General features: G+C 43.9%; 1 protein-coding gene across 1 annotated transcript in view; it reads right to left on the reverse strand.

Annotated features, from left to right (window-relative positions):
- The window catches only part of PAPSS2 (3'-phosphoadenosine 5'-phosphosulfate synthase 2), a 75,053-nt gene that overhangs the window by 27,814 nt on the left and 31,643 nt on the right, over positions 1-15,596 (reverse strand). Inside the window, exon 2 of the mRNA XM_080688668.1 lies at positions 5,904-6,021. Within this exon, the coding sequence (XP_080544794.1) occupies positions 5,904-6,021 (118 nt within the window). The remainder of the gene's footprint in view (positions 1-5,903; positions 6,022-15,596) is intronic.

Here is a 15,596-nt window from a genome sequence, read left to right on the forward strand (position 1 = left end):
AGATCTGGTGAGAGTGTTCTCACAGCCTCTTGTGACAGCAATCAGCTTGAGTAAAGGGACAGCCAGCCCTCTGAGGCTGGGAGGCCACCTCCCTTGTCGATGCCCCTACAACAAGCATCTGACCACAGAGTCCATATACTGTCCTTTATTTTCAAAACTTTTTCGACGATGACTCTTGAAACATCAAGGGTGGGAAGCGTCCTGAGCGAGGCTGTGGATGTATTGAGAGCTGCCATACGCTCTTGGCCGTTTGGAGTCTTTACATGAGAACAGTTACCATGTACCTTGCACCAGGGTTTCAAAGCACAATGGCTGGGAACACACTTTATAATTTCAGTATGAAGGAAAACATAAGGAGAAAGGGAATTACATAAGTGATTTGAAAATTACTTAAAATCCTGGAAAAGTAGCACTCAACACATTCAATAATCCTTAAGATCTTGGAACCTGAAGAATATTCCATTGTGCAAAGCCAGTGTCAGACAGCAGCCAGGCGTGGAAGAGGAAAAGTTAGAGGCAAAGAAAAGAAGGTCAAGAGGTCACTACAAAGACAGAGGGTGGAAAGAAGGAAAAGACAAAAAGTATAAGAAAAGCAGGGATGAAAGACAGAGAGCAAAGGAGACTTGATAAGAAAGGTATTACATGGCCCTAGCTGGTGTGGCTCAGTGAATAGAGCGTCGGCCTACGGACTGAAGGGTCCCGGGTTTGATTCCGGTCAAGGGCACATGCCAAGGTTGCAGGCTCGATCCCCAGTAGGGGGCATGCAGGAGGCAGTCAATCAATGATTCTCTCTCATCATTGATATTTCTATCTCTCTCTCCCTCTCCCTTCCTCTCTGAAATCAATAAAATATGTTTTTTAAAAAAGAAGGGTATTACATGAAAGGTAAACAAATAATTTCCATATTTTAGTTATGTTTTATCATGCACCTGGCCTTGAGATAGGATCATTAGGACAAGTGGCTATCTGAAGAATATGTTGGCAATCTCTACAAATCACTGCTGACGACATTGTCTATTATGTAACTTTGTCTATTACATAACTCATTGCCTGTTAGAATTTGTCTGGTTGTAGGGTAGGAGAAATGGAACTCCTGAATCTCTGGTATGCTCTCTCCCAGAAGAAAATGAGAGAAATAATAGAACTTTCCTTTGATTTTGTTTCAGCTCTCAGGAAACTAAGAGCTAAAATCACAGTAATAGTATTTTTTTTAACAACTGAATTTATTATAGAATCTGGATATTAATACATCAAGTAAGTGGTATTACTCTCATTTTTATAAGATTAGGTCTTTCATTCAAGTAAAGTATCTTGTCTTTGCCACTTTTATTGTAGAGCCATATCACAATTTATATCAGAAAGTAGATTCTTCATGTAGCCCATTTCAAAGAACAATATTTCTTCCTGTGGAACTAGCATGGGTCTTGTTAAATGAATTTTTTTATATCACCAGGCTTATCAAGTTGACTGGACTTATTCCAAATTTCTACTCTAAAGTGAGATTAACTTTGTATTTGACTTTCTGAATCAGCTGCTCAACTACTATTCCGTCATTTCAAATCAGGGCTCAAAAATGGATGCCCTGGCAAAAGAACTGAGCAATTTGAATCATGAATTTGACTTGCATTTCTTTCAAACCTTGAGATAACTATTTGTCCCCAAGAAAAAGTAACGTATTAAGTCAATAATATTAACTTTTTTTTTTTTTAGCTATCATTATTATTTAAGACATTTTTAAAAATCGTTTTTTAAAGAGAAAGAGAGAGGGAGGGAGGGAGAGAAACATCAATGTGAGAGCAAAATATGATCACCTCCCACTGGGGATGGAGCCCCCAACCTGGGCTTTTGACCTGACTGGAAATCAAACCGACAACCTTTTAGTGCACAGGCCGACGCCCAACCAACTGAGCCACACCAGCCAGGGCCATCATTATTATTTTTATTACTATTATATTACTGTGAAGTTTCCCAAGGAGTGGCTAATGAGACATTATGTTAAAGTATTTGTTTTCTTCAGAGATTAAAAGTAGAGAGAAGGTGTTCTGTTTTTATGCTCCTGTGCTTCCTAAACATTTTTACAAACTACAGGAAGCTGAAATCCTGTACACCAGCCACTGCTTTTTCAGAGAATTGCCTTTACGTGGCTTTTAAATTCTGAACATTATCATGCATAATGTATTATGCTTATGGCAGAATTAATTTTTTTCCATTGATTTTCCTCTTGCGTCCACCAAGGGTTTTGTTGGACCATGGTAACTATATTAAACTAGATGGCTGCCATACCGTAGTTATTTTAATACATTGGAGTTAACACTAATTACATCTATCGAGAGCTTTACTAAGTGTATAGCTACTCTATTTCACTTAGTTCTACCTACATCTCTATGAGGCAGGTACTATGTTTCTTCCTCAGAGAGGTTAATTGACTTGTTCAAAGTCACAGGGTTAACATAGGCTCAAATCCAAATCTCTGGATTAGAAGTATTTGGTTTCTTTGGGTTGCCTGGTCAGTATCCTACCTCTTCAATATATCAGAATAAAAAATAAATTTTGTCCCCTCTTCTACAGTTCTTTTTCATTTTTCAAGGGTATTCCATATCAGAAAAAATGGACTCTGTGTGGATGTCCTAATTTAAAAGTTGGACAAATCCACAAAGGCAAACACACAACATAAAGCCAAGCACACAAGTAAGAAACAACTGGGACACAGCTGTGCTTTATCTATTGCTGCCCTCATGTCGCTCAGAGAGAGTTGGGGGAAACATTTCAGGAATCAAGCCAGGCAAATCCTGCCTTTTGGAATATAGCAGGCTCCTTGCCCACTGTCTCTCATCACCCTGGAAGCTGGAAAAAGTTGTTGGACCAGGGATGAATAAAACCAGGAAACCAAAAGAAAGTGCCATAAGTCGCTGGAAAAACAACAACAAAAAACTTGAAGAAGAAGAAGGAGGCTGATGTAGACAAAAATGGGAAAGACTCAGGATGTCAAGAAAAGAGGCAAGGCAGGTCCCTACCTGCCACATTCATTAGAATTATTCCAGGTAAGACTACATCAGCATTTGTGAATGGATAGTAATACCTAAATGATCTCCTAATCTGTATCAACATATCCTATCTAATAAAAGAGTAATATGCAAATTAACCATCACTCCACGACAAAATGGCGGCGCCCATAGACACAAGATGGCGGCACCCAGTCCTCTCAGGCCCAGGGAGAGCTGCCACTGAGAGCAGGCAGCGTGTGGCCAGGCGGCTGTGCCCCCCCCCCCCCCCCCCCCCGGCGCGATCCGCTCCCAGCCACAGCCCGGGTGTCAGCCTGGGAGGCGCCCACACACCCCGGGTACGATCTGCTCCCAGCTGCGGCCCGGACCATTGGCCTGGGAGGCGGCCGCATGCCCCCCTGGCACGATTCGCCATGGCCTGGGCGGCAGCCGTGCACCCCCAGTGCAATCTGCTCCCAGCTGTGACCTGGGCAGTGGCCTGGGAGGCAGCCGTGCACACCCCCCGCCCCCTGCGATCCGCTCCTAGCTGTGGCCTGGGCTGTGGGCCTGGGAGGCGCCCACAGTGCCTATTCTGCCCGCCCCCTCCCCCAAGCGATCAGCTCCCATACATAGCAGGGGGTGTAGGCCTGGGAGGCAGCCACGCCCCCCAGAGCTATCCCCTCCCAGCGGCAGCCTGGGGTGTCAGCCTCCAAAGGGCCTGCTCCCCCATGGAGTGATCCCCCCACCATACACCTATAGCCTTGGAACTTCCCTTGCCCCAGTCGAGTGATTGGAGATGGGGGGTGATATCTGGGCGATGCTGCCCAGCAAACCTCTCCCATTGGGTAGAAACTTCTGACAAGTTAGGGAGGTAAGTGGGTTTTGTTTAAAATCTTTAGAAATCGCAAAGGAAATGTCTGAGGTAGGGTTTCACATCAGAAGTAACTTACAACTAATTTCTGAAGGCAAATGGAGACATTGCAGTTACATTACTGAGAGTACCCCGAGGTCCGGAGGTTGGCTCTGCAAGGGCAGTGGTGCTGAGGAACCAGTGCTCCCCACCCTGGTTCCTCAGCACCTTGGGCAGGGCTTGAGCCCACCCAGGAAAGCCTTTTCCCCTACAGTTTTCACCAAGGCAGGGAGGTTTTGTAGACATGAATAAGAAGTGCCCATGCACAAGTCCTGAAGATGCCGAGGCCGGCAGAAATGACAAACAAACCAGGAAAAGAGCAAAACCAGAAACACCACCGATCCCAACATAGATCATCTTTTTCTTCAGATGACGGTGTGTTTCCCTCTTCTTCGTCTTCTGTAAGCAAGACAGATTCAAGTACTGACGATTCTACCAATGGAAAAGTTAAGAGAAAGAGAGGACAGAAAAGGAATAAAAGGAGAAAAGAAAGAAAGGACAAAAGATGAAACATCAAGAAAAAGAAAGAGAAGGAAAAAAAGAAGAAACAACCACATGATATCACCTTTCCAAGGTCTCATGAAATTCCTGTTTAAGGAGTTTATTTTATGACACTTTTAGTTTGGGTTTACATTCTTACTGGTTTGTCAAGTCCAAGGCAGGTACACTGTCCAATATGTTAAAGAAAAAACCCTACCTAATAAAGAGGGTATATGCAGGGGAGGGCATTTGGGGGTGACCGGGCTGGCAGGGGAGGGCAGTTGGGGACGGTCGGGCTGGCAGGGGAGCAGTTAGGTGTCCATCAGGCTGGCAGGGGAGTGGTTAGGCGTTGATCAGGCTGGCAGGCAGAAGCGGTTAGGGGCAATCAGGCAGGCAGGTGAGCAGTTGGGAGCCAGCAGTCCCAGATTGTGAAAGGGATATCCGACTGGGATCGGGCCTAAACAGGCAGTCGGACATCCCCCGAGGGGTCCCAGATTGGAGAGGGTGCAGGTTGGGCTGAGGAACACACCCCCCCCCCAGTGCACGAATTTCGTGCACCGGGCCTCTAGTCTATTTATATGAGGTCATCTCTTTTTGAAATATTATGTCTATGAAATATTATGAAATAAAATGACCTTGGTTTGTCCTTTTAAGTCCAAGCTATGTCAGACTTTTCCCAGGAATCAACTTTCTCTACATTGTACTCAGAGTATAAGGTCTAGTTCTGTTACTAACCCTTAGCTTTGACATTCTGTGGCTATAAAAACACAAAAAAATGGGAGATTCATTTGGTTACCTCAGTGGGAGTAAGTTATTTCTATATGTAAGGGCAACAATCCTCAGCTAAATAGAAATCACAAGGTTTCCTTCTTGCACACAGTATAATTTTTTTACACAATGAAAACAGTCTCATCGAATGCTAAAATATCAGGAAACATAAAGAATATCTCTAAACATCCAGAACTTTCTGCTTGATGCCAAATGCTTGATGTCATGTTAGAAAAGCCACATTCATGACTGCCAGTAAATGTGTTTAGGCACGAAATTGAGAATTATGGAATTCCTTGGGCCGAATGGGAATGTCATCATCAACTTGTCCCATCTTTTCCAGACAAAGAGGAGAAAACTGGAGACATTACATAATGTGATCCAAGTCCTCGTTCTTACTGAGGTGGAGTTAGGAGGCAGCTCTCAGCCTTCTTCTAATGTTAAAATAAACACGTAATTATGTTACACTGATTTCCTTAACATTGTGTGTCACACATCAATTTTTGATTAAAATATATCAACATGCCCCTAGGCAGTTTTGTTCAGTCGTTAGAGCCTGGGCCTGTGGACTGAAGGGTCTCAGGTTCAATTCCAGTCAAGGGCTCATGCCCGGATTGCAGGCTTGATCCCCAGTAGGTGGCATGCAGGAGGCAGCCAATCAATGATTCTCTCTCATCATGGATGTTTCTATCTCTCTCTCTCCCTCTCCCTTCCTCTCTGAAATCAATAAAGATATAGTAAATATATATATCAACACAGCATACCTGTCAGCCACACGGTACATCCTCGGAATCCGCCCCTTGTTCCAACTACCTGCCCTCTCTTATTCCTGCTCACATGGTGGGCCTGATAGATGACATTGGTGGATTTGTGCTGGTTCTCCTACAAAAAAAGAAAAGATCAAGTACAATAGTTAATAAGCTAATAAACATAATATGTATAAATATAATAAAGTAACAGATTACATTAACAGTCTTCCCCAAAGGAAACTCCTCTTTTATCATTGGCATACAGAGCACATTAATTAATTCTGCTACAGACACAGTCTTTAGAATACCCATCATGACTCTTTGAAAGTACAATTTAAATGAGATAATTATTGATACAATGTAAAAGTTCTGGTTCCATGACATTTTAAAATGTAGTTTTTGTCCTGGCCGGTGTGGCTCAGTGGTTGGAGTGTCATCCTGTGCATCACAGGGTTTCAGATACAATCCCTGGTCATGGCGTGTGGGTGAGGCAGCCGATCAATGTTTCTCTCTCATATCGATGTTCCTCCCCCCTCTCTCCCCCTCTCCCCCTTTTCCTTCCTCTTTCTCTAGAATCAATGAAAAACATATCCTCGGGTGAGGATTGAAAAAAATACATAAAATGTGCAGTTTTTTGGTGAAAAAAAATTTAAATGATGGGATCCAAAGATGGTGGGGTGGTTAAGTAAAAAGGTTGGGAACTACCCACATGTAATTTTGGTGTGGAATTGAATTTCTTATGACATGTAATCCAAGATGCTTAACTATGAAAATCTATGGAGCCTTTTAAACACCACACATGTACACCCATCAGAGCTAAAAAAGCACCAATATTCTTTGAGCAAGACCCAGAGAAGCTTAGAAAACTCTGGGCCACATAAGGGCAACTATTAAATTCTGCAGCAAATTAAATCACCTCTTTCTTTATGCCACCTCCTTGGGGAAAATCAAAGGGGGATACAAGTAGGACGATTTGGAGGCTATCCTATCTAATAAAAGAGTAATATGCAAATTGACCATCACTTCAACACACAAGATGGCTACGACAAGATGGCCAGCAGGGGAGGGCAGTTGGGAGGGACCAGGCCTGCAAGGGAGGGCAGTTGTGGGTGATTGGGCCTGCAGGGGAGGGCAGTTAGGGGTGACCAGGCCTGCAGGGGAGGGCAGTTAGGGGTGACTAGGCCTTCAGGGGAGGGCAGTTAGGGGTAACCAGGCCTGCAGGGGAGGGCAGTTAGGCATCAATCTGGCTGGCAGGGGAGTGGTTAGGGGTGATCAGGCTGGCAGGCAGAAGCGGTTAGGGGCAATCAGGAAGGCAGGCAGGCAAGTAGTTGGGAGCCAGCAGTCTGGATTGTGAAAGGGATGTCCGACTGCCCGTTTAGGCCGGATCCTACTGGGATCGGGCCTAAACGGGCAGTCGGACATCCCTTGAGGGGTCCCATATTGGAGAGGGTGCAGGCTGGGCTGAGGGACACACACCCCTGTGCACGAATTTTGTGCACCGGGCCTCTAGTATGAGATAAAGGATGTGAACATGCCCTTACTGGCAGCGTCCTCTATAAATGTGGATGCTGCTGCTGACAACTCAGTGTATACCCCTAACAGGAAAGATGGGAGCCAGCTGGACAAGGACCAGGAAAATCGCTTCAAGACCAAAGGGAAGGAGCCCCCTGCTGGCCTTGGGCAGTGCAACCAGTGGGGGCAGGCCTGCTGGTGAGGCACAGAGCCCCCAGCAAAGGAGCCAGTCAGCCAGGGAATGAACAGTCAGAGGGAGCCAGGAGGAAGATGTTGAAAGCTGGGATAAGCTGGGTTGTCTGAAACCCTCCCCAGCTAAATGCTCGGATCACCCATCAAGTAAGCCTGGTGAGAACCCAGGATGTGGAAGAGGCGGGATATAGTCCAGAATGCAGCAGGTCAGACAGCAGTGGCTTTCACGTGTGGGTTCATAAATGGGGACAAATTAGTCTAGTCCATGAGACATTCTAGCAGTATTTCCCCTGGTGAGCAAATCCCCTGAAGGTGTCTGAGTCTTCTGTGCCAAGTGTACTTTATAGCTTAAGGACATTAATGTCTTTTTCTCTATTTCCTTGTTAATCACTATCATTAAATTCAAGAACATTGAGTCTGGATATCAGGCCCAAAAGTCAGTTCACCTGTTCATTTACTGATTCTTTCAATAGATTTTTATGTAAATGAGCTCTAAGAAGGAAAAATTCCAAGATGTCCTAAGCTAAATTATAGCAGGTCAGAGGGTGGGAGGAAGAAGTAAGAGATTAATCAGTTAAGAGCCTCAAGCCAAATCAACAAAAGACTGCTCACATTCCTGATTATATGTTGAAATTTTGAATCAACTTCCAGGATGCTATCTAAAAATCAGGCCAACTACCCTAGCCAGTTTGGCTCAGTGGCTAGAGCGTTAGCCCAAGGACTGAAGAGTCCCAGGTTTGAATCTACTCAAGTACCTCAGCTGCAGTTCGATCCCGGGCCCTGGTCAGGGCATGTGCGGGAGGCAACCTTTCCACTCTCTAAAAATCAATGGAAAAATATCCTTAGGTGAGGATTAACAAAACACAAAAATAAAAGTTTTTTAAAAAGGCCAATTGCCAGGTGCCACCACATCCTGTTTATGTATGAACTTTCCCACAACCAATCCCAAAGTAGGAACGATTTCTTCCTTAGGGACTATGCATCTACCCCAGAACTGCCCCCACTTCACCTTTTCCCACCCTCCCGCAACCAATGTCAATTCTTTCAAAACAATTTACATCTTTCGTCCCCAAACCCAGTGTATAAAAGAGCCTGTCAGCTCCAGGACAGAGGGCATGCTCTTCTTCTCCACCTAGCCCTGCTTCTGCTGGTTTCCAGCGGTCGCCAACCTTTTGGACCTCACGGACCACCAGTTGGCGACCGCTGGTTAGACAGTATGTCCCGGGACCTGGTCCTTTTTCTGGCTAGCATATGGCTCAATAAACCCTTTCTTTCTGAAAAGCTTTCGGCCTCGAAGCTACAACTATAGGCACTGGGAATATGGTACTGTACTAAACAAAGCAGAGTCCCTGGCATCATTTTGGGGGCAAATACAGTTAAGAAGATAAGCAACTGGGACCTCACTCCCTGGAGGAGGGGGAGGGTCTCATACATATATCTGTATACTATATGGAGATAGAGAAACACCTGCAACTCAATAATATAAAGACAACCCCATCTTTAAAAATGGGCAAAAGATCTGAACAATCACTTCTCAAGGGAAGATGCGCAAATGGTCAGTAGCACAGGAAGAAGCACTCAGTGTTATTAGTCATGCAAATTAAATGCAAATTCAAACCCAAATGAGATGTGACTGCTACCATCTAATGGCAGCAAGTGTTCTCAGCTGTTGACAGTGGAGGTGTAAAATGGCCCACCATCTCAGAAAAAACCTGGCCGTTTCTTATCAAATGAAATATCTACCAGCCCTATGACTCAGCAATGTCATAGATATTTGCGCAAGAGAAATGAAAACCTGTATCTTGAAAAAAGACTTGTACAAGTATATTCTCAGCAACTTTATTTGGATAAAAATGGGAAATAACCAAGTATCCATCAACAGGAAAAACAGATAACAAAAACAAAATCCAGTCAAAATAAAAAACACACAAAAAACTTACAAAAAGCCCAAACTGTATAATACTTTTATAACAGAACACTACTCGGCAATAAAAAGGAATGGACTACTGATACATGCGATGTGAATGATAAATTAAAACATTATGCTGAGTCAAAGAAGTCTTACACACAAAAGAACTACATGTGATTCCATTTATATGAAGTCCCCAAATAAGGAAAACTAGTGTACTAACTCAGAACAGCCGTTGCTTCGGGGTGACAATGTTGTATGTCTTGACAAGGGTTTGTACACAGGTGTTTGCACTCTTGCTGGAACTCACACATTCTTGCTGAATGTACACACAAGATGGATATTTCATTATATGAAAATTTTGCCACATGCAAAAACAAAACCACAGAGAGCCATTTAAAAAAGTAGGCAAGCCAGAAAATATATAATAAGATTCAGATGGTGGAATTATATTGTTCAGCACTATTGCCTTTATGGAAAAGGGCTCTGATCCCAGTCACAGCATATTGAACTTAAGGGACTACTGCCCACCTGTACACATGAATGCCCATCAGAGCTTAATTTGTCCACAGACATTTCCTCTCTCTCTCTCTCTCTCTCTCTCTCTCTCTCTCTCTCTCTCTCTCTCTCTCTCTCTCTCTCTCTCGGCTGTTTCTTCTCCCTATGGATGTTTCTTCTCCCTATAGAGAGAGGTCCAGAAAAAACTCCAGGCTTTCTTGGTCTTCTGTGGAAACTTTGCTATGATCTTGTTAAATTGCCTCCCAACCAACTGCTTGGTTTTCAAAAACAGTTCAGAAATCCTCAGAAAGAACTACTCTAAAAGTGTTTAATAGTTAATCTCTGAACTTTTGGGTTTATATTAGCTGAATCTTTTATTTTATTTTATCCTCACCCGAGAAGATGTTTTTATTGATTTTTAGAGTGAGAAAGAGGAAGGGGAAGAGAGAGAGAGAAACATCAACTGGTTGCCTCCCGCATGTGCCCCAACCTACACTCACAACCCAGGCATGTGCTTGACCGGGAATCAAACCTACAACCTTTTGGTACGCTGGACGATGTCCAACCAACTGAGCCACACCGACCAGGGCTATTAGCAGAATCTTAATCGTGGGTATTTGTACACCTTTTCTGTCATTCTTGTAATGTTTAAACAAGCAAAGTTTTTTCAGATGTCCAAGTATGGGGCTTTTTTGGTTTAGGAAGATATTTTATCTCAAATTTACCCCTGATTTTCTTCAATAGGCAAACAAATAAAACAGAAGCAGATGTTTTGAATGATATTTAAACTGCAAAGGGACCGGACAGCTGAAAACTTTTCTTTGCTGAAAACTGTACTTCCTTCTGAAGAGCATATGGTATTCTAAGCTTTGGGAGGAAAGTGGCTGTCAGAAAAAGGATTTCTCCATGGAAAACAAAACACATGGTAAAGAAAATCCTTGCCACCCTGAGTGTAGAAACAGCACACAGACATCCCTGGCACCTTGTCTAACAGTGTTACTTAGTGGGAAGTGGCCCAGAAACCACAAAGTTGATGGTATACTCCCATTCCATGTCCGTAAGAACAATTTTGCAAAAATTCCTACCTTCTTCCAGCTCACTGGCCCAGGAAAATGCCCTTCAAATGCATAGCAGCAGGATGAGTATGAGCTTTGTAGTCAAGCAAACCTGAGTTTAAAATCTGCTTTGCAGCCTACTTACTCTGTGGCCCTGGGCAAATATTTAACACTAGAGGCCCGGTGCACGACATTCATGCAGGGGATGGTGGGGGGAGGAAGGGAGGTCCCTCAGCCTGGCCTGCACCCTCTCACAATCTGGGACCGCTGGCTCCTAACCACTTGCCTGCCTGCCTGATCACCCCTAACCACTGTGCCTGCCTGCCTGATCACCCCTAACCACCTCTGCCTCGGCCCCTGCCGCCGCGGCTTCGTCTGGAAGGACGTTCAACTGTCCGGTCTAATTAGCATATTATGCTTTTATTATTATAAACTAGTGGCCTGGTGCATGAAATTTGTGCACATTAAAAAGGAATTAATTAGAGGAAATATTTTAATATTGCTATTTGCCCTTTCTCTATAATAGAAATGTCAGAGATGAAAAATTAGTAAAATGTATATGAAAATCTTCCTCCTGTCAGAGTTGGGGCACACCGCCGGACCCAGAGTCAAGTCCCCGCCCACCCACGCACACCTCGAAATCGTGCCAGACCCAGACCCTGCCGGCCCCACCCCCATGGGGCAAGATCCAGACCCGTCTGGCCCCACCCCCATCAAGCCCCGCCGGGCGGGGGGCACAGCCTCAGGTCCCCCATCAAGCCCTGCTGGGCAAGGGGCGTGGCCTGAGGTCCCCTGTCAAGCCCCACCGGGCAGGGGGGTACAGCCTCAGGTCCCCTGCCCCGGCCCAGTGCCACACAGCCTCAGGTCCCTGCTGATTGCTCATTAAGGCTCATTATGGGAACTCGGCTTCTGCTGTGGGTGCAGCCATCTTGTGTTACGGAAACCCCGCCTCCACTGTGGGCGCCTCCATCTTTGTTGCAGTGTGACAGTCAATTTGCATATTCCCTCTTTATTAGATTAGATTGCTGAACCTCTTGTTTCCTGCTCTGTAAAATGGGGCTGTGGATGAAAAAGGGGCCACATGCTAACTGGGACAAGCTCAGGGGAGGCTTGCATTTTGGGCCCTACAAACTCAGAGACCAAAAGTAACCATGTAGGATGGTCTGAACATAAAAATTTCTAATTAGAAGTGAGTCATGGCAGGTTACATCCTAAGCCCGGAGGTTCCTTGACAAAGGTCAACCTGTCTAATGTCTTTTTGCATCTAAGATGACATACCTTTGAAATGTCAGAGTAGCCCTGGCTGGTGTTGCTCAGTAGTTAAGAGCGATGGTCCACACAACCAAAGGTTGTGGGTTCAAATGCCGGTCAAGGGCATGTTCCTGGTTTACAGGTTCCATCCCTGGCCCCAGGGGGCTTGTGCAGGGTGGGAGGCAACTGATCCATGTGTCTCTCTCATATCCATGTTTCTCTCTCTCTCTCTCTCTCCTTCCCTCCCTTCCACTTTCTCTAAAAATCAATGGAAAAAATATCCTCTGGTGAGGATTAACAACAACAATAAAATGTCAGAGTAATCCCCCCCACCACACACACACACATTGCTCAGGCACACTCACCTCACCAGAGCAAACTCCTCATTGTTATCTTGTTCCTTGAATACCATCGGTATGTGCTGTAAATGCTCACTGTTAACTATTCTACACCCACCAATGTAAAAGAAGTATATGTGTCTCTCCATTTTACTTTTTATCCAATCTCAGAGATTTGCCTGCTTTTCTTTCTCCTGCCTCCCTAATCTACCACCAATGAATTTCATGCAACCTCCTTTTGTCTCCTCCTTTGATTTTAATGTATAAAATAAGCTGTAAAACTGCCATTCTCTGGAGCATTTTCTCAATCTGTTGAGATTTAGCTTCCTGACAATTATTATCAGTTTAGCTAAAAAAAAAGTCATAAATTTTTTTACAGGTTTGATGTTTCTTACATCGACAGGGCTAAGAATAGTTTCCTCACAGGGTTGCTGTTAGGATGAAGTGAAATGATCTTCTATATAAAGCATCAAAGAAAATATAAGACACACAGTAAGATGTTGAATCTGATGGGATTCAGGCAGCATTCAACCTACTCTAGAGAATCATGGTAGTTTGAGGTCTAAGTTGCTCAGATTTAGAAGTGTTGTAGGAATTTGGGTCCACTCTAAGGCAAGTTTGGGGAGGTGGGGCTCATGATCAATCAGACAATGTATAGGATAGCATTTGGTATGGGTGACAATTCACACACACACACACACACACACACACATTGTTGTTGCTGCTACTCCAATTATCATTATCTTTTTTTAAATAGATTTATTGATTTCAGAGAGGAAGGGAGAGGGAGAGAGAGATAGAAACATCAATGATGAGACAGAATTATTGATCAACTGACTCCTGCGTATGCCCTGATCGGGAATCAAACCTCCTGGTTCATAGGTTGGCGCTCAACCACTGAGCCATGCCGGACCAGCCGGATTATCATTATCTTTGGCCCAAAGCCCAGCCAGTATGTATGTGCATCTCAGATGCACTAGTTTGAAGCTTCCTCATTCTACCCCAAACTTACTGCCCTCCTGCTGTCTCAATCATAACCCTTCGTGACCAGTTCTCAGATGGCCTTTCCCCCAGGGGAGCCTCAAGAGCCATTAGAGTTGGGACCTCAGCACACAGCCCAGGGTGGCAGTGTTTCTCGGCCAGGTCCACCCCTTCCCCATGTGTGATGCAGACAGGGGGAGAGCTGGAGGAGCTTCTGGAACTCAGGATGGGGGAGGCCTAGTCAGGGTAGACACCCTGGACTTGATTTTGCATGACTAGAAAAAAATCGACATGGAGAAAAAACTTCAGATGATTTCACAGAGGGGTGGGGCATCCCCAGAGCCAAATGCCAAATGTGAGCATATGTCACAGTGAGCAGTATTATGAAAATGAGGAAACTGGAAGCCGGAAACCATGTGTCAGGCTATGAGTCTCCCAATGCTCCAAGTTTGTCTTTTTTTTACATGTGCATAATGTCTTCGATAAAAAATGAACAAATAGATTTGAATTTACACTCTCCTGGCTCCTATGCAGTGCAAACAAATCCTCCTCCTTACTTAAAACTCCACTCTATCCCCTTTGAACTTGGCCCTTACTGCTGTTGGACTGTTATTTTATTGCTCTCTTGCTGATTAAAAGTGTTCTAAACCTCCATGGCCTCGGTGTGCAGTCTGAAGATTCACTGAAAGATTCATTTTCAGAAAGCAGCAACTTCAATAATTGCTCTCTCAGTCTCTTAGTAGAAGCTCCACTTTCACATGCATTATCTTGCCTGTTGCTCAAAACCTGGGAGCTAAGGAGGCCGGGCATTGTGACCCATTTACAGATCCGAACACTACTGGCTGAAGTCCCACACTTGGAAGGTGCAGGACATGGAGCCAGGGTTCCTGACTTAAGTGCTGGTCTTACTCCTGCCTGGGCAAAGCTCCTGGTCTCCACCCCCAGCTGGTGACTTGCATCACAGCTTCCTTCATTGTGGACTGAATGAAATCACGTATATGACATGTAAACCAAAATAAAAATGTAAAAAATGTATAAAAATGTAAACCAAAAATCATTACCCATTTTCATTAACTTGAGTAGCTTACAATGATCAATCTTTCTTTTTATTTCTTTCCTTTCAGTGTATTTCCTTGGGTGTATAACCCTAAGTGAAATAATTGAGCATTAAAAGTTATAAACTATTTAAAAGATCTCATTATGTATCTCTAGTTCATTTTCCAAGTTACTAAGCTATACCAATCAAAATGCCCATCAATTAAATAGACTATGGCACACCCATATGATAAATATGCACATCTATATTTATTGACCTAAAAATATATCATGATATAGACCCCAATGAGAAAACAGGTAACAAATTAATGTTAATTCCATTTTTTAAATATATGTGTTTATATGTACAAAGATATGTATTTATAAGGCTACAAAGATATGTATAAGACAATTATTTTTCTTCTCTCTGTAGTCTCATTTTTCTATATAAACTTGGAAATAAATATATTTTTTAAATATGAAGAATTTCTCAACCAGAAAAGTGAGGCCAAAAGGTTTGATGCTCAAAGGGTAACAGAGGTGTGAACATAAGCAAGTCGTGAGGTACATTACAACCAGCAGAACAATAACCAGACTATACCAACAAATTAAAAAACTATTAACCCTGATATCTTGAGAATAAGTCTTTGAGACTACTAGTCCCTCTATATTACATCATGGGGTACAGGAAATGCTAGCGAACAACCTTTCAAGTACAGCCCTGTCACCTGATCACAGTGGTTGTTGTTTGGCATGTAGCTATTTCATGCAGAGAAAAATGGCCTGTGGAGAAGCTATTGTGGCTTTTGGAAGTAGATATCATGCCTGGGAACCTCTGTTCGCTCTCCCATGTATTCTATTTAGGAAGCTAGTCTGAGTCAGCTGGAGTCACCGCATAGGAACCTCTTAGAGAAAGTGTCCTAACGATCTTAGTAAA

Source organism: Plecotus auritus (assembly GCF_963455305.1).
Source record: "Plecotus auritus genome assembly, chromosome: 9".
Classification (NCBI taxonomy): domain Eukaryota; kingdom Metazoa; phylum Chordata; class Mammalia; order Chiroptera; family Vespertilionidae; genus Plecotus; species Plecotus auritus.